At 44.4% G+C, this 23,735-nt stretch overlaps 2 protein-coding genes across 7 annotated transcripts in view; both read right to left on the bottom strand.

The window, feature by feature from the left end:
- ABAT (4-aminobutyrate aminotransferase) overlaps positions 1 to 10,249 on the bottom strand; it is a 40,924-nt gene extending 30,675 nt beyond the window's left edge. Inside the window, exon 1 of one of the 2 annotated variants that reach the window (XM_052680168.1) lies at positions 10,112 to 10,249. The gene's annotated coding sequence lies outside the window, so the exon portion shown is untranslated. Of the gene's footprint in view, positions 1 to 9,606; positions 9,706 to 10,111 lie in introns of those variants that run through there. The other variant, XM_052680170.1, reaches the window with a different exon arrangement.
- Positions 10,250 to 13,199: 2,950 nt separating this feature from the next.
- Positions 13,200 to 23,732, bottom strand: METTL22 (methyltransferase 22, Kin17 lysine). Of its 5 annotated transcripts, none has more exons than XR_008206021.1 (12): positions 23,376 to 23,567; positions 22,792 to 23,115; positions 19,866 to 20,213; positions 19,438 to 19,478; positions 19,210 to 19,354; positions 18,583 to 18,654; positions 17,991 to 18,044; positions 17,336 to 17,416; positions 16,477 to 16,579; positions 15,500 to 15,668; positions 15,114 to 15,290; positions 13,200 to 14,044 (listed from the first exon to the last, which is right to left on the bottom strand). XR_008206021.1 is itself a non-coding variant. In XM_052680173.1 (12 exons), the coding sequence occupies exons 3-12, from the start codon at positions 22,919 to 22,921 to the stop codon at positions 14,009 to 14,011; spliced, it is 1,179 nt and encodes a 392-aa protein (XP_052536133.1). In that variant the 5' UTR covers positions 22,922 to 23,115; positions 23,376 to 23,567; positions 23,681 to 23,732; the 3' UTR covers positions 13,200 to 14,008. The 5 variants fall into 5 exon arrangements, 3 of the variants coding, with proteins under 3 accessions (XP_052536133.1, XP_052536134.1, XP_052536135.1); XR_008206020.1 differs by having other exon boundaries at positions 15,164 to 15,290; XM_052680173.1 differs by lacking the exon at positions 15,114 to 15,290 and adding an exon at positions 23,681 to 23,732.
- Positions 23,733 to 23,735: the final 3 nt, after the last annotated feature.

Genomic DNA, 23,735 nt, shown 5'->3' with positions numbered 1-23,735 from the left:
CTTACATCTAGTGTCCACATAAGGCTAGCATTAGACCTTCTGTGCAGTGCTTATTTAGGCAAAGCACAGAACCGAGCTGAAACCCCCAACTTCTGGAAGCACAGCACCCAGTGCAGCGCTCATCCCACTCGCTCCTTGTGTGGCTTTGTCACCAATGGGCCCACAGCCCTGTCCTCCAAAGCCCAGCCCACACTGACACACAGCAGCCCAAGATGCCGTAACCAAAATGACTTCTGCCAATGGCTGACAAGTGCAGCCTTGCAGAGCACAGCCTGCCAAGGCAACTTCCACTGAGCAGCACCACCAACCAACCAAGGCAGTGATGTGCAAATGGATGAGTGCATCGACCACCAAAACGGGTGAACGTCAGCTCACGGAGCTGACACAGTTGCTTTTGCCATTGATTCCTTCAATAACAGCAGCGGCTTTGTGTAGAACAGGATGTAATTGGAAACCCCGTGATTGTACTTAAGTCGTCAAGGACACAGTTGTCATAGTTACAAGTAAAACTCAAGTGTCTGTTATTCATGGTTGCTTATTTATTTATTGACACCAACAGGATCAAACACTCCCATTGCTGTTCCAATCTGAAACGTGAAGACTGGTTTTGTCTTTCACCTCTTGAACAAAGCAGTAAATTCTGCACAGAGCAGCACAAGTCATCCCTAATAAATGGGCTTATTACAGGCTTATAAAGCAGCACAGCTACTTTCTCTCACTGCATCAGCCAGCGCTCAGTCTGTTTTGGAAACAGCAGTGAAAGCCCAAAGCAAGATGCAACACACAAGACAAAAATATGTCTACAGACTGAAAGCTGTGATACAGCAGTACCCACGTAGTCAGGCCAGCACTTGGTCACAGCTGACTCAGCACAGAAGCTACAACAGGAGCCTGCAGATCTGCCGGCAAACTCACCCACAGAAAGAAGTCCTGTCCTCAAGCACTTGGGTTCTCCTCCTCAGATAGCTTCTAAGCATTGGGGTTGGACACTGACACACTTTTTAAAACCTTTCTGCCCTTGTCTTACCTCATCTTCCCTCCAAGAAACATTGGACCAACAGAAGACCCTCATATTCCAGAAAGTAAAACTGGATGGAAAAGCTGCCACTGTGACACAAGGACTGAGGTGACCCACAAAAGCTTCCAGCAGCTCATCTTTGCTGTAAGCACTATTGCAGCACCTGAGGTACAGCACCTAGACCTACCCAGCACTGTCTCAGGAAAAGAACAAACAGGATCTTGAAAGCACCTAACAAAAATTAGGCAAGTTCCAGAGCCATAGGTAAAGACACCTACATAACTGGCACAAATCAGTGTTAGAAGTTGGTGTGCAAGCGTAAAACTCAGCACAATTAAGTTAATATTAGCCCAACTGTTAACGTTATCTTCACTTTTAGTTTCTCATTTTTTATCACTTCCCATAGCAAAACATGCACTTTATTTCAGGGTATCTTTATCTGTGAGCTGCCCATAGCAGCCTCTCTTCAAGCTCAGTACTGTGAACACATCATTTTAAAGGAAGGTGGCAACAAGATAAACAAACCTATCTGTTAACCTCCGGACATCTCCACCAAAACACAGTCTGGTTCCCAGAGGGTTAACCAAGTGACATTACAATACAGCTGAGCTTTGCAGATAAGTTGTTCCACAAGCATTCTGTGGTTGTGGAAAAATCCAAGCGTTCCAAATTACACTGAGGTGCAGCTTCCTTCAAGGAAACCCAGCAGTATTCCTTCTGAGGTTTTACTCCTCAGCATCCCACCTCAACCTCCTCAAGGTCACAAAAACAGCATCCAATGAACAGTAAACACCATTTATTCTGCTTGCCGAGGCAGTCGCTGACTGTGAGGAAGCCAGCAGCACAGTGAGCAGGATGCCTGAACCGGGAGCCAGAGCTCCGGCTCCTCAAGGTGACCGCCACTCCGGATGAACACAGAGCAGCAGATGGACGCAGAACGGTTCTTTGACAAGGAACCCAGCACAACAAGCACACAGCAGCACAACAAGCACATTCGTGAGGCACACCTGAACGTGGCAAACACCTGCACGCAGGCAAACCAGCACCGTGTGCGGGGCACCAACCGCAGCCCGCGCTAAGCCCCGCCGCACAGCACACACCAAAGGCACTTACACACTCGTGGGCCAGCTCGCGGCAGCCAGCTTGCCGGCTCAGGAAGCCGCTCTTCCCTTTGCTTTAAAGTGGGCTGCAGTCAGGAGCCACGCTGCTGCCGTCAGCTCCCTGCAGCACCCGCCTGCAGCTGTCAGCAGCGGGAACAGGCATCACCCAGGGGCCCTGAGTGCACCAGGGAATGCCGTGAGTTCTGGAGAGTGCGCCGGCACACCTGGCTGCCACTGCACTGCGCAGCTGCACCCGCCTGCACCCGCCTCACTTCGTCTAAATGCCTCTCCACGGGATTCTGAAAACAGCTTATGGAGCACAAAAGCCAGCGGGCACCATCACACCACCTCCTTGAGATGGAAAGTACAAGCGATGCTGACATTACCGGGAACAAAAGCAGCCCCAGCACAGCAGCATCCCTGCAGGCTGGGGCCCCGCTGGGCAGGGCAGCTGTGGGGCTGTGGTGGAGGGAAAAGGGGAAATATAGGGCACCCCACAGGGTTGCCATGGCACTGGGGGGCACAGAGGAGATGTGCCAGAACGCAGGGAGAGGCTGAGCCGCTTCGGTTTTAAATCTGTGTGACAGCTGAGCTGCTGCACTGTTGCTGTGGCAACCGATGGGTGAAAATCACAGCAGAAACCCGTAATCGTTACAAGCGAGATGGTGACTTACCCACTTCAGTAATCAGGATATTAAAACAACTCAGCCACATCCCCGGCCCACACCATGCTGCGCTGCTGATCCCAGGGCTCCAGACTCCATAGCTGTCAGGATATGCAGTGTCTCATACAGGCTCTACTGGGCTGGTTCTGCCCACAGCTGACACTGCTGCATGGAATGAAACAAGGCTACAGTCCAGGCCCCAACTCAGCACACGCACAGCACACTGCAGGGATGGGGCCTGGGCATGTGAAGGAGACACGGGAATGTGCACAGGGAGCAGCCGAGATCGCAGCCATTCACAGAGCCTACCAGCAACATGGGTCTGCACTGCACTCACAGCAGCACACCCGGCTCCACTACCTCCTCAGCAAACAGCAGCAGCACTCACTTGGCTAGAACGCTGTGATAATTTGTGAAAAGCAAGGGACAGAGTCGTTCAGGGGGAGCAGACGCCATGCAGTCTCTCCCCATCACAACATTACCCAGACAGCATTACCATTACAGACAACACGCACACTGACAGACACAGTGCCTGCCCCACCATGGGGTACGCAGCATGCTGTCACCCTGCTGCTCCCTATGGCTCTGCAGTGCCAACACACTCTGCCGGCACGCTGCTGCTGACAGGGATGCTGTGATGTGGGGACGGACAGGCTGGCCCTGCTGCTGCAAGGAGTCTTTTATAAGACAGATACAACAAGTAAAAAGCTGTGGGTGTGCACTAAAATTAAAGACTGAAGCTGTTCCCTCCCCTACTTCATAACTTCAAATCTGTTACCACTTACCTACACAGACTGCTTTTTTGAACTTTACAGTTACCCCATGCTCTGCCACCAGACCTAAAACTGACATATTGAAACCGGCCCTTCCCGGGTGCCAAACAGCAAAACAAACTGCTTCTGAAGCAAACCTGCTAACCAGCTCATCTGTCACAGCACAGCAAGCCCACTCAGACAGATGGGAACACAGGGACACACTGCAAAGCCAAGGGGAAGGGGCTGAAGAAAGCAGCAGGTACTACAGACTACATATAATAGGTAGTATTCAAAGGAAATGCACCGCATTTGCAGTTTATTAGCACCTATATAGTGAATGATCAGCATCACAGCTCCTGAGTATTCCGGGAAGACACAGACATGCCCGTGCCTCTGCTGAGAGCTGCCCTGCACCACCCAGTGCTGTGCCCAACAGACACAGCTCACAACCAAGTGCTCCCTGGCTGCTTTCAGCCCCTCCTTACCCTCCCTGAGAGGCCAGGTGCACAGAGGGGAGGCAACAACTCATGCTGGTCCTGCTGCATGGTGAAGGCTGGAGCCCCAAGCACCCCGAGGTCAGTGATTTCCAGCAATCGCAACTGCTAACCATTTACTTGAGGAGTCTAAAACATGCACAGTGCACAGAATTGTGGATTGCAACAAGACAGCCACTGACTTCCATTTGATTTATTCAAGAGAACACTGATTATAAGATCTATTCAACTTGTTCCTCACTGGAAAGGGCACTGCCAACCACCCACCGTAACTTTACAATCTGCACTGATACGCACTTTTCCACGGAAGACTTATTACAGTCTTCTATTGTTAGAAAAGAATCTTCTGTTTAGCAGAATTCCTGCTCAAAACTATGCTTTTCCAAAGCGACATAGATTTCTACACATGAATACTATGCACATTTTCTGAGAAGTATGATGATGCAAGGCAAAATGGGAATCAGGCTAAACTGGTCCACCAGACCAAGTAAAAGCACAGTTAGCATGCAGGATGCGCTGATTTCCTCTGCAAATGATGGCACGTTCTCCCCAAAGCAACTCCACAACCTTCCTACATCACTGCCTCACACTTGAGAAAGATCTGCTTCAACTGTTAAGGAAAAACAAAGCATTTAAAGCAGCACAAACAGCTCCAATATCTGAGAAGAATTCAGTGTCCAGAAACAGCAATTATCAGCCTCATGATGCAGAGAGCACAGCACGACAGGACAGCCAGCACCAGGCCAGAGTCCCCCTGCACAACAACGGGCTGCCACAAGACTCAGAAAGGATCTCAAGGTCTGAGATTGTAGATGACTTGAATTCACATTAAATAGAGAACTTACATTCAGGACAAGAGAAAGGAAAGCAACAGAGGAATTAAGTACAGTTACAAAGAATTTGTATTATTCAGAAGTCCTATAATTGCCTGATGTTCAGGACTCAGTTTCCAAAACACTTGGGCAGTTTTCAAAGCTCTTTAGGGAAGAGAGACACAAACACAGTATTACTTTCAATACACTCCATGGCTCAATTTCCTAGGATGTTTTTTACAATTATTTTTGGGCTCCAGATGGGAGGGGAGGGGAGAAGCAAAGCCACTGAGCTTGAGCAAAATATATATTCCTCAAATGAAATCCTTTGGCTTACATATAGCACCACTCAATCAACCATAGGTTTGCTTAGAAAAATTCTCTTACCTTTTATACGAACTGGATTAATTTATCAGCATACAGCAAAGAGAAGCATTAAGCAAGGAAAACTAAAAGGGCAACCTCTAAGGACCTCAAGACCCCGAGCCACCAGAAGTTCATTGGGTTGTTATACTTGTTACAGAATTAGCTCATGAATTCCAGAATTACCAACGGAAGAAGAACAGACAAAGAAAGGCTTTTTTTTTCCCCTCTTTTTTTTTTTTTTTTTTGGATGATGATTTAAGGTATACTGGATCTGAAAGGCATTCACTGCACTATCCTCACTCCTTCCTTGTTGTATCACTTTTAACAGAGTTGCACCACGCCAAAGATGACAGAGAAGCAAAGAACAAACCCTCATTCACAATCACACAATGCTCAAACTTCTGTGTGCAAATGAACACTGGGAATCTACAGATCACATCAGAAGGTCCTGCAAAATCCCAAACCGACCCCCAGCTCCGCTCCTCATGGTCTCCATCTGCCACCACTCCCTCCTCTGGCTTTTCTCATGTTTTTCTTCAGCTGCCACAGCAGAAGCACCACATTACAGCAGCTACATCAGCCCCTCCAATAGCTGCTGACCAAATCGTGCACCAAACCAAACATTTTCTCCACCTAGTTCTGTTATCTGGTGAAGCCAGATAACCTCTCCACCAGTTCTGTTATCTGGTGAAGCCAGAATGCAAGCAAGGACTACTGTGGGATTTACCACAGCCACGCTTACCTCTCCTTTCCTACCTCCACCAGCACACCCTGCTTCTGTAATCCTATTTCCCTTTCCAAGAAGCTGCATTGCAGCAACAGCCACAGAGCATAACCAACAAGGCTTGCTTTACACTGGTGCTGGGATGAACACACACAGAGGAGGGAAGCAACACAAAGCACAGAAGTAAATGCATCCCTGTGCCTGCTGCCTGGGAGCACTGCCATCAGGAAGCCAGCAGTATGTCTTGCCTGCAGCCAGGAAATCAGCAACGACTCAGAAGTCATGGCCTCCAGTCTGCTCATAGCACTGACTGCTTGCAAGAGCAGCTGGATCCTAACTAGCTTTTTAATCTGAAGTATTCTCTAATTCCCAGCGAGGCACCATTCTTATCATTAGATTTATACAGCAGGCTGTTCAAAATTTATTCTAATTTTATATTTTTGGTGTACATCACAAGACTAGTGTCAGCTGAGCACCTGGGGAACGCAAGCAGCAGAAAGAGAGATGACAACAGGATGGCTGGTTCCCATTATTGGCATCCGACACAAATAGAGGCTGGCAGACCAGATTTGGAGGATGCATTATTAAAACAAAAAATATTACTGCTAATGAACTACACCAAACTTGTTTAAAATAGTTAAATACTGTTATTTGCACCACTTATTCACATTCTTGCATTATTTTCAGACCAATTTAAAATACAGGAGCTGATTGCAGTTGTGTTTGCCATCAGGGGGTGCTGCCAAGAATCTCCACATCCACGCTCCTTTGCTAAAACAGAACTCAAAGTTGGCACGCTGCTGTGATGTTCCGAGTGATTAATCAACACTGAGCTTGATGCTATACAAATGAGGGGTATTATTGCTCCCCACAAGCTTATTTTTTCTTGCTCCCTCTGCTCCCCTCGGGGTTTCTGCAGGCCTCTACGTTTGCACTGCTTCATTCAGAAAGAGCAGAGCTGGAAGGGCAGGAGGCATGGCCTGGGTGAGAACACCTGCAAGGCTGTTCAGTGGTTGGGTAGGAAGAGGAGGGAAAGAGAGATAAATTTGTACCATAATTACAGGCTTAAAAAGTCAGCATGAGAGCCTCCAGCACCAGGGTACAGACTTCCTCGAGAAACTTGCTGCCTCGTGCTTTGCCTGCTAGGAGGCTCACAGATGGAAGCTGGATATTGAAAACTGAGCCAAGCATAAGAAATGAAGTTATGAAAACATCATTACTAATTTATTTCTTCTCCTGACACCCGTTGTTTTGTTCTGTGAGATACTAGTGACTAGTCCAAGGTCATAAGGGGAAGGAAGAAAAAAAGAGAAACTCTGCAAACAAATAAAGCAACCAGAAAAGAAAACCTCATGGTGAGAATCCATAACACCACCATCCCTACAAGTTCCTCACCTGCATACTCTGGGCTGAGATATCAGCCAGCAGCACAGTGCTTCCCTGCATGCTCTCCTCCATCCCCTTTCCACAAGAGCAGATCTTCTACCCAACAGCCTCAGAGACAAAATGAAATGAGGGGGAGATGCTCACCGTGACCCCAGCACCCACACTCACACAGCAGATGCAGCTCTAAATCTGAACTGGCAGCAGAGAGTGGAGAAAGGGTTCGGAGCCTGGAACCTGAGTCCAAACCTCTCTGCTGACTCAGAGAAAAACCTCATTAGGGAGTCAGCGAAGAGCAAGAATGCTCTGTGAACCAGGGAAGCTCAAGCAGGCTTTTTCCACAACAGCAACTACTGGCAGCTAAGGAATCCCCTGCTCAGAGGGCCATGCCCCAGTGATGCTCTCCTGACCACACTCCATACTGCTGACACATCTGAGCAGGTGCCAGGTAAGAACTGCTCCAGGAATGCCTTCTCAGTCTTTGTTACTACCCAGCCAACTTCCCACCTCAGATCTCGCTAGGGATGTAATCTCCCCAAAAATGTGCCAGACTTGGGAGCTGAGCCATGCTGAGAACATCGTTTAGAAGTAGCTTTGCTCTCAGAATTACAGCTGGGCAACTACAACAGCAGCACTGCATTTGTGCCACCCAGAAGGGCGTGCTGGCTTCCTATAAGGAACCTCCAGCAAGATGCACTGCTTTGACCCACCCCCAAATGAAAGCAGAATTAGAATTTAATTTCTAAGCTGTGAGTTTTACATGAGTCGTAAGGAGATGAACACACCTCAAAGAGCTCTGTTCCCTGCCAGTGCTAAGCTACATTTCAGAGTTATAAAATCTGGATGAGAAACTCACCAAGGAAGCAAACAGAACTGTTCTACTCATTGCTTCATCATCCCACTCCTCATACATAACAGACATACGCTTACAATCACTGCAGTCTTCCATCATATAAAAAATAAAGTCTATAAAAAAGCTTAGGCATCTGAATCCTATGGCAGCCCTACTGTTTGAGATCTGCCCTCAGTCCTGCTGAGTACCAGTCCGTAACTGCAAACCAGCCAGTGCCACGTCCTTGGAATTCAAAAACCCCACTCTGAAGGTGTTCCCTCTGCTGCAGATACACACACCCACTGGACAGCAAGAGGCAACCTCCTCTGCCACCTGCCAAAGGTGTCCTAGGGGGGCAAGACAGCCTTGGAAAGTTCTCACCTGACCTTCTGCTGAATTTCCAGCATCTTGCTCCTGGAGAGAGGGGAAAGGTACAATGGAGTCTTTTTGCATAAGGAAAGATAAACAAGGTAATTCAAGGACACAGAAACTGCTTAAGACAACGTTGTTTTACACACTTTAAATCCTTTGGAAAACCCCCCAGAATACTGTTATTTTTGCACAAATACCATCTGGCAAAGAAAATACCATCTTCCCTGTCTTCCTGGCCCACAGCCATCATTTCAGGAAGAAGGACTGTGGTTTGATACAACAGATCACGAAATACAGAAACAGAGGACAGAGACATACTTCAGTTGGTTTGCTTCAACCTACACCAATCTCTCCTGCTCTTAAAGAGCAGGAATTTGACTGATCAGGTTGGGCGCTTTTGGCCTCTTCAAAAATCAGTCTGTTCCATCAATGTTCAAACATATTCATCCTTCCACAGGTGAGAGGCCAGAGTAGCAATTATCCATGCTGTGTGCCAGTGGCCTTGAAGCTGCAGAGCCCAACGTGGCATTTTGGCACTGCCTACCTATAATTTCACACCTTCCTGCATACAGTTCTAGGTGCCCTCCTGACAGGAGCTATAAAATCCAACCCTTTTCTATTACTGTTTCTTTTGGAAGCAATAAGATGCTTCCATTCTCCATGCACTTTCAGCATGCTGCCTGAAAAACACTGAAGCAATTGTAGGATCAAAAAGATGCACAGACTGACAACATGCAATTCACAAGAACAGATCAAATGGTATTGGAAAACAACACTAAGCAAACACATCCCATGCGAGGAGACTCACATAACTTGAGTCATCTTTTCAGTGGTTTTCTGGCACGTGGCAAATACAGGCAAATTTTAAGACGCAATAGCTTTGATTTCTTTAAGTAAACAATGGACAATATGGTATTCATGCATTCAACAGCCTTTTTCCACAAGCTGTTTCCATTTGGTTAAGAAAGGAAGGCAATCTCAATTTGTATCTGAAACAGGTACAAAATCACAGCTGTTGCAGAACTGGATCCGCCGCGCCCCCCCCGCCCCCCCCAAGCGCCCGACACGGGGAGCAGCTGACTTACAGCGAGATGAGATACAGCTGAGGCTGCAAAAAGCGCCCTCGATGCGGTTCACAAGACGATAACCAGACCGTAACACATCCGCAAGGCAATTTCCTCATGGCAAGGCTCTCAGGCGCTCACCCTCTCCCACCTCCATCCCGCACCGCCCGAACCCAGCCGGGAGCTCTGGCCATTGGACCGCGGGGCACAGGTCAGCCGCGGTGAGCCCGAAACGTCCAGTATCTATTACAGAATTACTCGGACATCCCCCCCATCGCAGCCCGGCATCTTCGCGCATCATTCCCTTGGCAGCGCTAGGCAGGCAGGACGGTCACCGCCGCAAAGGCCGACGTGCAGCGGCACAGCCCCGGCCGAGCCGCGGTGCCGCTCGGAGCGCACCGCCGGGACACGTGCCGCACACCGCGCCGCTGCGGCTCGGCCCGGGCCCCGCACCGCCGCACCGCGCAGCCCGCGATACGCGCCCGCTTCCCGCCCGGCTCCTCGCCGCCGCCCCCCCGCCGCTCACCGCCACCCGCGGGGCCGCGCCTCCTCCGCCCGCCGCGCTCCGGGTGCCGCCGAGCCCCGCTCTCGCTCCCCTCCGCGCCGCTGCCCGGCCGACCGCGCGCACCGCAGCCGATCGGCGACGCCGACGGAGGCGCGCGGCTCGGACTCGACCCCGCGGCGCGGGGAGGCGCGGCCTCGCGATGTGGGCGGAGCCCCGGATGGCCCTCGGTGAGAGGCTGGGCGCAGCGGCGGGACGGGCCTCAACGCCGCGGGCAGCAGCCGAAGCGGTGCTACGCTTGCACGTACCGGGGGGCAGAACTCCGACACCTCTCGTGATTTGTTACAACAACAAAAGCGCGGCAGTCCCAACGCTGCAAGAAAGACAGCAGCTTTGCTAACAAAGCGCTTTTTAATCAGCAAGGATAATAAAGCGCTGGAACGTTTTACCGCAAAAAATGCACGATGTTTACCTATGCCTAAATAATAAGCAGTGCAAACACTCGTCAAGGTTCTTAGATAAATATGATTCTGCTTTGAGAGCTAAGAGAATAGATGATGTTGGCATGCACCTGCCAGCCTGCAGGTCCCGCAACCCGACCCACACCTGGACATGGCTGTGCTGGGCTTCCCACGCAGCTCCTCAATCAGCAGCTCTCCAGCCCCGGAGCAGCAGAGAGGTGATCTGCTCAACAAGGTCCCGAGGGATCAGCTGGGACAGTTTGTAGTGCTGCCAAGAAACTGCACTTCATGACTGGAATTGTGCAAAATTCAGATGCACCACCCCACAAGCACATCATTTTCAAGATCATGCCTTATCAGGAAAAAAAACACCTTCCTGATCATATAAACACAGACAACGTGCTAGAAATATTATCATTTCAGGCACTAGCTAGATTTCCAATTATGATTTGCACATTGAACATTAAACCATTTCCTGTTTCTAACCCTAACAGACAACAGACTGCTGAAGGTGTAAACTTATGTGCTGAGCACGACCCACGTACAGCATGATTCCAGACAAGACTGAGAAGGTGATACCCTTCCCAGTTCTCTGGCAGGTCAGTCCATGCTTCTCTCTCACTAACACTGCAAAGCTAGGGCATTTTAAGGCTCTTTGCAACTCTCCTGTTCCTAGTTACTGCCTGTTTCTGGCTATTCCTTACCATCTGTCATAAGTGACATATCCAAATGTACAAGCTGACCTTTACACCTCAGTATGGGAAGGGTTGGGTCATGGCCTGATGGAGCAGCTGGTGAAGCCAGTCCTGGGAGCACAGCTGTGAGCAATTCACCTGTGTGACCATTAACCTCACTTAAGGGCTGGCAGCTGCAAGGGAAGCATCTCTACTTGCAGATCACTGTCTTTGTAGCATTTGGGGAGCCCTAATCCTCAGAAAGGGGAAAAAATTTCTTCTTTATGATCAGATTGTGACTGTTTCCTCTCTTGGGTGATCTGAAACTGGTTTAAGGCAACTATATCTACTGCTGCCTATACTTACAGCCTCAGACACTGAACACTGAGATTCCCTTCAACAGCAGGATTAGCCCCACATCTTTAGGAGGAAATGCTACTTTCACTTACTTCCAAAAAGCAGTGATGTTTGTAGTTACTCAGCCAAAGACACAAATGTTTTTTTTTCAGATGCTAATTTAAACCAGTTGTGGTAAATGCTTGAATTCTACATTGAACAGATCCACAGCATCTCCTTGCCTGGATGAGTTTCTGTAACTATACAAGACTGTCTTACATCAGCTCAAATTCACTTCTTGCTACTGAACCTTAAAAAAAATAAAAAAATAAAAAAGTAAAAAAAAAAATAAAAAAAATCACTACTTAAGTTGCAGATACATTCAAAAGAAGTTCTCTTCAGTTAAGGTGAGAACAATCCATGGTTTGAGATGAAGAAAATTTAACAGGTAAAGCAGAAGCTGTTCAAGCAAGCAAAGCACAAGGAATCCAATCACTGCTGTCTGTGAGCCAGGGCAGCAAGGGTCCATCATGAGCAGTGGCTACTTGGGAAGACAAACACCACAACTCCAGGACACCCCCATCCCATCTGTCCTCCAGCTTCTATTCCTGATCAGGACATCAGGAGGTATGGAATCTGCTGCTGGGCAGCTGGGGCTCACTGTCCTGGCTGTGCCTCCCCCACATCCTGCAAGGGCATCACCAGAAACAGAGACCTTGACGTACGACCAGTGCTCAGCAACAACTGAAACACTGGTGTGTTACAACATCATTTTCATCACAGATTCAAAACACAGCACAGTCCAAGCCACTATGAAGAAAATAAACTCTATCTCAGCCAAAAACAGTATGATATCCATCCCTTATTCCACACCACTTCAGTAGTGCTCAGGTCCCACTGTAACCAACAGATTAATCAGCACCCTTCAACACATACACAGGTATCTTTCACTTAGTCTGTGGGCCACCCCTGTGAAAGGTCCATAAAAACAGACACAGGATGTCCACAAAGCACATTTAGAGTGTTCCATCATGAACGGGGGTCTCTCAAGACAGAACAGGTGGTGTGTTGTCAAAATCAGTGCACAAACTAGGAATAAGAATTCTAGTTGGGAATCCCTGGATTAAGATACAGGGATTTTGTTTGTTTCTCTTTGATGTTTAAATGAGAATTGTGAGAGAAATGTTCTATGTTCATCTAGGCAGATACATACCAACATAATGTAATTTTTACTTTGGTTTTACTCGCAGGAAAAAGCCATCATCGTTCTCTAAAGACCTTTCATCTCATTAAGCAACATGAAAAATAGAGAAAAATATATCTTGATGCAAAATATACCTTAATGCTCATGCATTAAGAAATAATTGACCTAAAAGGACCAAACTAAAGCAAACGTAAAACAGACTTTCACAAAGACAACCAGATTCTTCTATGTGACACACACACTCCCACATGTCACAGGCTGGAACAGTTTTATCATGACATTCTCACAATGCTAAAGAATCCAGCAGGCACAAGAATGTAAGTGACAGTGCACATATGGCAAGTGAAATAAACATAAACACTATAGTACACACAGAATTTGTAATGAGTATAAACAGGATGATTTTTGGTTTCATTAATAACACAGAGGAGAACTGATAAATCTGTTATACTTTAATACAAAAGCTAAGGGGCTGAAAGCCCCATTTGCAGAGGCAAGACATTCTGGGTCACCGTCTTCCCAGCCTCACACGTACACACTGAGAACTCCAACGTTTTAAGAGGGAGGAATACATCACTTCCCCTTCCCATCCTCAGCCTAGCAAGCACTGAATAGCTTAGAATGCCACTAGGACAACCCAGCTCTAAGATTTCTGTGGAACATTTGAGGAGGCTTTAAATAAATGCACTTTGCCTCCTTTCCATTGAGACAGGTGCCCTAAGCTAGAATGATTCAGATAAGACCAACCCAAAATAAAGAGCTAGGTTTCATACACAGATTGCTTAAATGGAAGTCTGTGAATGACCAACAGGGCTTGCCCATAGACTGTTTCACAGCTGTCCATAATACAAATAACATGCAACTCTGCTAAGACTGAGAAGTGTATCCAAGTTCAGAAAACTAGAAAGTAACACGTGTGACATCTGCAAATTGGCCACACAGATGAAGGCAAAATACCTCTGTGTTAGAAACTAAAGCCTAAGTCATCAGTCCCAGAGAATGTGCAGCTCTGCGTCACTGCCACAGCTTCTCAGCCAGCACGTCCTCTGAAGATCAACGTTAACCAGTTTCGTAACAGAAGCAAAGAAACCACATCCTAAGAGCCAAAAAAACAAGACTTGCTGAGGTAAGGCAAATCTGCAGGGAATTAGTTTCTGAGAACTCACATCCAACAGGAAATTTTTCAATAAAACACTACCGAAAATATTATCGTTAGATTAAGATCTTCTATTTTCTCACGTCCCTGTCACGTTAGCCGATCAGCCATGATCTTCCACAATTCCTACAGGAGGGGAAAAATTCATACAGTTATTTTCTCAGATCATTAGATTGTTATTACAATAAAGCTCAACTTGCACACACTCTCTAATTCACAGAAAATCCATTTACGTAATCTCCCACAACAACCAACACATCATCTCTGAGACAGAACAAGAGAACTGAGTTCTTTATTCCTGCAGTATGATTTTTTAAAGTAAAAAAAATAGTATAATTCAAATAATTTCTAAAAATAATTTCACTGGTCTACAAAACCTGCAGGATTTTGACTGAGAATCTTGCTCTTTTTCGTAGTCTATGTTGAAAAACACTTCCAATATTGCTAGCAAAGAAGTAGCTTAAAAATAGTCCATTTATTGAGGACTCCAGGTCTCACAAATGCATACCTTATACACACGCTTCTCAACACTGCAGAGTAAGGATGAAAAACAGACACTTAGTCTTTGTAGAGTAATTTAGGGTAAGGTTCTTCTGCTATTTTAAAGATTAGCAATCAGATTATCATATCCCTATCACCACAACATCTGGAATTCTGGCAGTGTACTCCATGATCAACAAGAAGACTTCTGCATTTAAAAAAAATGTATCTATTTCAAAGGCCAGCAGCCTTCCACAAAAGGTATGTAGAAAACACGTTCACACCTGTAGATATAACTCATCTTATACATGTGTGGACTTATTATAAAACATTCATGGAAAATCTTATGCCTGAAGGTGTCAGCACTAAGAAAAGCAAATTAATCTCATGAAATTGCTGTGAAACCCATAGCCATACTATGCATACACACTGTACCACACAAAACAGTACGTTGGCTCCATGACTGCAGATTCAGAAGCTAGTACAAGACTTGCAAGTTCTCCCCAAAGGTCTCTTACTTTGTATTGCTACAGAAGCTAACAAGCTACTAGCTGGCCTGCGTAATACTCAGAAGAGTAGACAATTGGAAAAAAGAACAGAGAGGAAACCATGAGTGCTTGGAATGTAATTTAAATAATGTATCTGATACATCTCTAAACACCAGAAGTTTACTACTTGTCAACTTCTCCATATGTATGTATAAGAACAATATTACCTCAACCCTGATTGGGAATTATGGAAATAATAAAGCGAAAGCTTTTTTACATTCAAAGAAATAAAGAAGATACCGGCCCATTTTCCAGTCAATCACAAAAATTGTTATTTTACAAAGTCCCGGAGATTGCTCTCATTTCCTCAGAGGTTAAGAAACAATTTAAGCCACTGAACTGTTCTGTGATAGAAAAGGACACATTATGCCTATTTAGTGGGGGCTGTGTAAGCACTGACAAGAATCATTTTAATACAAGGAAAACTAAATGGAAATAAATAAGAGCATAACATTTGTTCTTCTGTTCTTACTTCATGTTCAGTACACAGCTGAAAACTAATTTCAGATTGCCAGCCCAACATATGCCATTTATTTTAATGAATGCCACTTACCAACTGCTCAATCCTTTCATAAGTAAGAAACTGGCAGAAATCAGGCTTAATGGGTTCCACACTGTATTTCATTTTTCCATCATGAAGGTTCTCCAAATCATTTAGAGTACTTCGAAAATGACTGTAGGCTTCACACGTAACATCCATCTGTCTTAAAGTGAAATTCAGCCTGGCAAGACAATATTTAAATTAAAACCTTTTTTGTATACCTACATCTTAAACAGCTATGTAACTTTCTGCAGCTAATGAGAAACTTAGGTCTTCTCATAGTAATTCCTTTCCAAAATAAAAAAAAAAAATAACCCCTTGCTGCCCCAGAAAGCTTGTCCTATCCAAAGTCTTGTCCTGCCAAAAACCCAGTAAGTCTTAGATGAGCCTTTCCATTGATTTTAATACATTCTGGTCCAACGAAATAACTGCCTTTGTTTCTGGGACAAACACTTTGGACCAAAACACACGAATAGCTATTGTGTACATACCTTGAAGCATAATCAACTTACATACTAGTTTATGAACAGACTTCAACATACAGCTACTCAAAAGCACACAATTCCTTGAAAGAAATCACAAGAGCAATTACAACTGGGGGGGATGCGAGCTAGGAAATGTGTGTATTTTCTCATTCTGAGCCCTTTCACTCTGCTCCATAAGCATAGGACCTCAAAACACAGCAAATTTTGTCAGACATTACAGAATACATTACGCTGGCCACCTATTAATCTTTATTTGCACAAAGGTTACCTAATGCATGACAAAAGTAAGATCACAAAAGCCACACTTTTCTGGTGGTCAAATTCTGAACTTACAAAAATTACAGAAGTTTAACAAATGCTTGCACTGGGCATTCAGAGCAGCCTTCGATCAACCCAGAATCAGAATAATCAGAATCCAGCCTTCAGGCACATCAGGGCTTTCACTCAAGGAAAGGAAAGAATGTAAGATTCTAGTCCTTATGTTTGGATGTTGGTAATACTTGCCTCTTTTCTATGGCTAGGAAAACTGTGCAAGAATGTTTCAAGTTATGTGTGACTCTATACAGCGTTCTGAAGAAGGCATCTGTCAGATCATCGTCATAGAACACTATGGGAAGAACATGAAGAGCACATGGCATTTACATGTAAGCATTTACTAAATCTCAGGCTTGAAACAACAAGAAGCTTTAATTCTATTATTATAACCAAACAAATCATTACTTTATCTAAACCCCCATGTTTATTATGTATACATGTATTACACATTTAATGGCAATGACCGACCCAGCGACAGTGGGAATCACTTCTGCCAGGCAACTTACAGAACTTTAACAAGATCTCTCTCAGCTGGAAATACCTTACTGCAAAGCTAAAAAATCACATACCATATTTCTTTCCTTTTTTTCCCCCCCACTTCATTAAGAACAGGGAAAAAAAAAAAAGCCAGAGAGATGCAATAGGACACATGCAGTACCTAAAAATCTTCCCACACTATGGAGCATACTAGCGTGGCCACCTATCTGTCTTTACTTGCACCAAGGTTATCTGATTCAAGATAAGGGTAGGACAACAACACGTAACTCTTCTGAAAATCAACTTTATCACTTATGAGCAACTTTAAATAATTTACTCAGTTACAAATAATAAGGAAAGGCTATTAGATTTTTCACTATCTTATTCTTCTATTGCTAATTCAGACAGTAAATAGAATACAGACAAGAACACTCGAGGCAGAGATTTGACAAACTAAGCTAAGGATTTGATCTATCACATTTCAAAAGCAAACTAGGTGTAGTTAAGTTGTTCCTCAAAATGCTCAAGCGAGCATTTTTGATTTAAAAGCTTGCTGGTTATGTTTTCCTACCATCAGCTGCCATTATCACAGTGCAGTGGTCATGCAAATCTGCAATCTCTTCTTCAGACCAGCTATAGAGAGCTTCTGGATCTGTAACAAAAGAAGAAAGCTTATCTTTAAACTACACCTTTAACTGTTTGATAGATTAAAAAAAATTACTTTAATAATTTAAATTTAGTGATCAGCTACTCAATAAGCAGAGCAACTCACTGAAGGGAAATCACAGCCTCCCCCTGTTTGCTCTCTGAAGTTCCCTTTGGTCCTTTGCTTTTGCTCTTCCTCTCTTGCTCAGGGCTGATTGATGTGACTAAGCTTCCCTTGACATAAGAATTTACTACCAGTTACTATCCTGCAGCAAGAGTACAGATTCAGTTAAAAACAAATGCATTTTTTTATTAAGCTTCCTCCTGCTACGCTTTCTAAAATCTAGAAGCTTTCTGTGAATATCTGAAAACCAACAAGCCTGTTCATCTGGCAGTGTCAAGTATTTTGAATAAACACCTGAGGTGCAAGAAAAGCTTCAAAAGCGTAAGGATGATTTTACTTCCTTAAATAGTTGTTCAACTTTTTGAACCATTCCATCATATTACATCATATTTAACAGACAAAAAGCCTAAAAAGCAAAACAGGATTCATAAACCCTACTACTGCAACAGCTACCTACCAGTGCAGAATTCATCTTTCAGCCAGTCCAGTTCTTTCACTTTAATTTCTCCTCCTGTGGGTGTAGAAAGATCCCAACAGTGACAAATGATCTTTCAGTCAGTACTGAAACTTGTGATAAGATATACTAAAAGGATATATGAAACAAATAAGACTGGACATAATTTACAAAACCAGTCATCCACTGACAAAAGGAGAATAAGACAAACTTAATCATCAGAAATATCTTAATTTCTTTTCTACATGTCACTTGCAAGTTGCAAAGTTCAGCCTCTGCAATTTGCACTGTTTACACGACCCTTGGCACCTAAACGTCCATGATCCTCACAATTACCTCAGTGAAATGAACATAACAATGTAGAAGCCACAGCTGGGCTTAACTTCTTAACAGAGAAAGATTGAATATTTTGCTCCTTTCCAAAAGCAGCTATCCCATTCTGAAACACGTACAGATTTCTTGCATCTTTCTAAATGAGTCAGTTCTAACCAAAACAGAAGTTGAGTTTACCTGTAAAAACGCCAGCCAGCTTGCCAATGACTTCTTATAATTCACAGACAAGCAACTGCACGAGTACTGTCTGCACAGCACTTACCTCCTGGTTCCATCAGGTGCTTGTTTAATGCAACATTTTTTTCACACATGGCCAAAAGATCTTCACCAACATCTGGAAGAAAATAATGACAGTATTCAAAATGAGAACATTTCACATGTGCTGTACATTCCTCTGACCTCTCAGATTATTGGTCTCAACTTCTCTCAAACTAAAATTCAGAGCAGCTCCCTTCCCTCGTGACTGCTTCCACAGCACCCTTGCTTTTTTCTTTCATTACTAAGCTCCATTACAAAGCACATGTCATGATAAAAGGAGTTAGATCACCATACTATCTATTTTAATCTAAAAAAGTATTTGGTTTTTAAAACACTTGCACCTGGAATTATTGCTGCTTTTTCAATCTGTCATGAAAGTGCTTGCCATTTTTCAATAAACAACAACATATTCACGGAATCACAGGAATTGTAGGGGTTGGAAGGGACCTCCAGAGATCATTGAGTCCAACCCCCCTGCCAAAGCAGGTTCCCTACACCAGGTTCACCAGGTACACCAATGCATTTTATATGCATTGATAACAAATTAGCAACTAAAAAAAGAGCAGGTGATGAAAAAATCCCAGAATGAAAGTACTGGTTTGCAATATTTCATTAAAAATAACTGCCTTACCTGTGCAATAAACTCTGCTAGCAATCATTCCCATGATGATGCTTGCAATTCCTGTGCCACCTCCAAGCTCCAGCACTGTGCAACTCCTGAACATCTCCCGTTTAAACAGAATGTAATCAGCAAGAAGAAAGGCTGCACGCCAGACCTTTGGAGAGAGTAGCAGTTAAACCAGAGAAATTCTGAAGCACAATCCACAAACAGCAAGACAATACAAAGCAGTACACATACTTGTTTACCAACATCTTCTAAGGGGGTTGCCATAGTATGCTCTGTGAAAATGGAAAGAGAATATTGTTTCAAAACACTGTTCAAATCAAGTTGCATAATAGCAAATTTGAAAAGTCAATTAATGCTTCCCTTTTAAGTCTAGAACTAAGCACTAGTAATTCTACACAGTAATGCTGGAGTAATGCTGGAGTGGGGAAAACCCCACTCTAATTAAGGAAAGCCATTTCTCCATGATACACAACTGTCCAAAACACTTTTGGAGAAGCGCTGTTTTTAAAGCACTTAACAATATCACAGTATTACTATGGCTTATTATCTACTTCGACTTACCAAGTTCTCTTTCGTTTAAAAGACCAACTTAGTTTTTCTTTGTTTTACTTCAGCAGATATTTATTCAATTTCTCCTTGAACATAAGCCTACTATTTACCTATTTTAACAACACTGCTGCAAGTGCATTCTTGTTCTTCTTCAAATGCATTTTCTTTTCCTCTCATCAGAATTACAGGATATACTCTATCCCTCATAAGATCCTCTGTCTCTGAGTCACTGGCTCTTTGAGGCCTTCTGACCACTTCCAAGTCTCCGTCCTCATCTAGCAGAGCTTCTATTCCTTCACTGTTCAATTCCTTTTCATATTTCAGACTATTCCCATCCTTGTTAGTTAGTTCATCTCCACCTCTGTACTGGTGTTCTCTGTCAGTTGTAGCTTCTCTTGCATACTTCTCAGAGGCCCGATCATCTGTGTTCCAAAGGAATTTGAAATACGACAGGAACACTGCAAGAACACGGAGTGGGAGGAGGATAAAGTTAAAGATTGTATAATCCATGAATATTAAGATGTTATAATTACAAAATAAACAAGAGTTTGGCAAAGCAGATTATGATAACAGAGACTAGATAGAAACTTTACCCGTATCCTGGGCTCACTTAAAAAAACTCCAGCAGAGCAGATCTCTAGAAAAGATCCTTCCCCACTGGTAGCCAGCTCTCCAACAGGTCTAGGAGCAGAGCTGAACTGCCTTCACCTGTGCTCCTGTGGCTGACTCAGTGCTCCCCTCAGAGATCAATCAGAGGTTCAGGCTGTGACTCAGCAGTTCCCATTAAGATCAACGCTAGGGAAGAATGGAATCTATACGCAACCTCCACTTGCATGACATTTGATATGCATTTCATATACCAAAAAATCTAGAGCAGTGAAAGCGTTACAGGTATCTCGGAATACAGCTCTACTTGCTAGAAAGAAATATTTCTGCTAATTCTGCTAAGTCAGAAGGGATAAATGAAGCACTACCAACTGCTGGTTGACTAAGCATCTACTCTGTCACAGTTTACATTTTCACCTTACTTAGAAACTTGTTTCAGCAATCAGGAAAATAAATGGTTTCTTACATCCTCTAACAGATCTTCTGTTGAGGTAGATTAAGTTTAGAGAAGAACGAATATCACAAATTAGGAATTATATCAACATGAGGAAATGAACTCTATCTTAACGGACACAAACACGTTTCAGAAAAAAAAGTAAAAGGAATTTCTTTTTCTACTTTGAAACCCTTTTGAGACTCAAGTAACTTCTCACCTTGCCATCAGCTTGAAGCTGCAAGAGGCAGCACAATAAGCAGTGTGCCTCCTGTCAGCTTAGGTTGGACTTACTGACGCTTTTTTTTTTTTTTTTGCCAAGAAAATGTCTATTGAAAACAGCCTACACCAGCAGTATCTAAGAAGAATTTCTTGGAAATGAGTTCACTCCCACCAAGGGGAAACTGTTTAAACTGTTTGCCCACTATCGATTTCAACAGTTTCACAATTTATGGAGTTCTATTTCAGTTGCTTCAGAGATATCCGAAGTTGGACATACTGGGTACTATGGGAACATGAGAAGTCCTTCTCTAGAGATCATAACAGCTAGATCTTACAAAAATCTTCACTGTCTATCCAAGCACAAGAAATTTAGGACGTCAGCTACTGTTCGCATGATAACCACATTAAATGGATTTGATGAATTAGAGGATGCAATCAACATATCACAGAATCATAGAATATCCTAAGTTGGAAGGGACTCTGCTCTCTAAGTTCACTCTGATCCTCAGAATTTCAAAATGGAAAATTGATCCAAATAAGCAAGGACGAAATCCCCAGGAGGTCCTCTAAAAACAGCGAAGTGGTGGTGGCAGATTATTGCTGGATTTTTTAGAGTAGAAGCTGTCATACTACAACCCAGCCCTGATATGGGAAATTCATTTATTTCTTAAGACTACAGACACTCAGAGTACATAAATCAGACTGTCATGTTACTGTGTTGGAAGGTTCTTTGTGCCAAGGAGAGTCACATCAAACAAAGACACCACAGTGACTGAACACCTAGTGGGAAGGCAGGGCCCACCCAGGGGAGCTGAGGTGCATGCAATGTACCAGAGTGGATGGAAGGGCAGGAGCCAGATCCACCCATTCCCAGACCTCATTTGAGGGTAGAGGCAAGGGTATCTCACTGGAAATCCCTGCCTACCTGAGGCCATCCAAGGGTAAATAGATTTTTTTTCCCTTTGTTTCTGTACCCACGGCTGATACATTTGGGCATATCCTCACTTGCTGCGGCCTGTGACTTTGATACCTTGTTATCATTGCTGTGCTTTCCGCTGCATTATAGTGTTACAAGCACATTTTACTAACAGCTTCAAGGACATTTCCCTTGACAACCTTATAGAAACCTACAATCTGGTAAAGGCAGTCATTTGCCAATTCATTTCCACTAAGGGCTTGATTCTTTCATTTATATAAATCAGTCAAGCTCATTGCTATATTCAGATTGGTTGTAGCCAATTTTTTTAAATTAAAAAAAATACTACAACAGAACACAAAACAAAGCTGCTGGGTTCCTCTGGAACAGATGGTAAATCACCATTTAATGATTTTATAAAAAAACATAAATGAATTACTTATGTACTTAATTCAAGTGGCAGTGTTTAAAACTGCTGGTGTCTCACTTGTAGTCTATATGCAAGACACAAACTAACTCCTTAACGTGATCCTCAAAGGTGCTGTCTTGAGATTCTAGGTAAAGGAATAAACACATAAAATTAAGCTTGCACAAATACTGATGTTACTTCTTCTCAGAAAGTAACTTAAGCTGTTTTTTTCTGTTCTAAGATGGGCCATCTACAAATCCATATTAATAGTTTTATGTAGCTATTTTCATGAGGAGAACCCAGTTAGCCCTCTTCCCTCTGAGCAGGAGCAGTTCTGCTTCTGCTCAGAGTAAAATACATAACGATTACTATCAACCAATCAAAGGAGGACTAAGACAATACGATAGACTGTAATTAAAACACAGTTCCATCAGTCTAAACATGCATTACCTGGCTGCCCAACTGCATTCAATCGTACCATGAGATGACTTTTGTTGGGACAGTGCAAGTGCACGTCAGAAAGGACGGTGTCACTTTTGAACGTGAGGTTATCCATCTCCTTCTCCGTGACATCTCCCATGGCACGTCAGTGAGAGGGACACCTATGGGGACAGCCGCTGTCGCCAGGCAGCCCACTGTGAAGCACAGCTGCCATGGAACTGCTCTGCTCAGCACAACCTCATGGCACAGCTTCCAAGGCCTCGGGCAAGCTGCAGTCACGCAGTCTCCACTGCGCCCTGATGAGATACGGGGCTGTGCATGGGGGTCTCCAACCTACAAGCAAACACAGACAGCTTTCAGCTCAGTAACACTGCCCTGCGGTGAGGAAACAGCTTACATCAACAGCTGAATTACAGGGCTGCAGTGTTGCTTTTGCAATGCTCCAACAGCTACAGTTCACCACAAACACCACACGCTCCAGAAAGGCACACCGCTTGTTAAGTTGTGTTAAAAGCAACCAGCCTTGCCGTGATAAACCAAAGAACCCGCAGAGCCGCGCAGTGAAGGCTCCCTCACACGGCGTGGCTCCGTACATTTTGTACGAGTACTGGCTCTTCCCGGAAAAACCTGGCTCCTCTCACGTGCCCCCACCAGAAGGGCAATCGGTGAACGTATCCCGCTGTCTCTCAGTTCTCTATTTTTCTCCACAGAAACAAACAGCAACCCTCCTCGCTGCCCCGTGCCCGCGGCTCCGCCGGTTCTGTTCTAAGGCACAAACATTTCCCCTAGAAACAGACACAAAAAACCGACATTTATTTCCCCGGACATTCTAAGAAAGGCGTGTAAAACATGAGGGCAGCGCAACCGTGAGGACAACGTCACTCCGGCTCACACACACCGGAGCAGCACCGCCCGCCCTCACGCACACGGCGCCGCCATCTTGGAGCCCCCGG

This window comes from Tympanuchus pallidicinctus, unplaced genomic scaffold (assembly GCF_026119805.1).
Source record: "Tympanuchus pallidicinctus isolate F22 unplaced genomic scaffold, pur_lepc_1.0 scaffold18, whole genome shotgun sequence".
In the NCBI taxonomy this organism is placed as follows: Eukaryota; Metazoa; Chordata; class Aves; order Galliformes; family Phasianidae; genus Tympanuchus; species Tympanuchus pallidicinctus.
This window is presented reverse-complemented; position numbering and strand designations above follow the sequence as displayed.

What these genes read in the sequence shown, in the direction of transcription:
- METTL22 (XM_052680173.1), bottom strand. Translation starts at nt 22,921, where the DNA reads ATGGGAGATGTCACGGAGAAGGAGATGGATAACCTCACGTTCAAAAGT. An exon ending in GCACCTGATGGAACCAGGAG is followed by an intron (nt 18,045 to 18,582) that starts GTAAGTGCTGTG and finishes CTACACCCACAG; the next exon opens with GAGGAGAAATTAAAGTGAAA. An exon ending in TTCCTAGCCATAGAAAAGAG is followed by an intron (nt 15,669 to 16,476) that starts GCAAGTATTACC and finishes TTGTCTTGCCAG; the next exon opens with GCTGAATTTCACTTTAAGAC.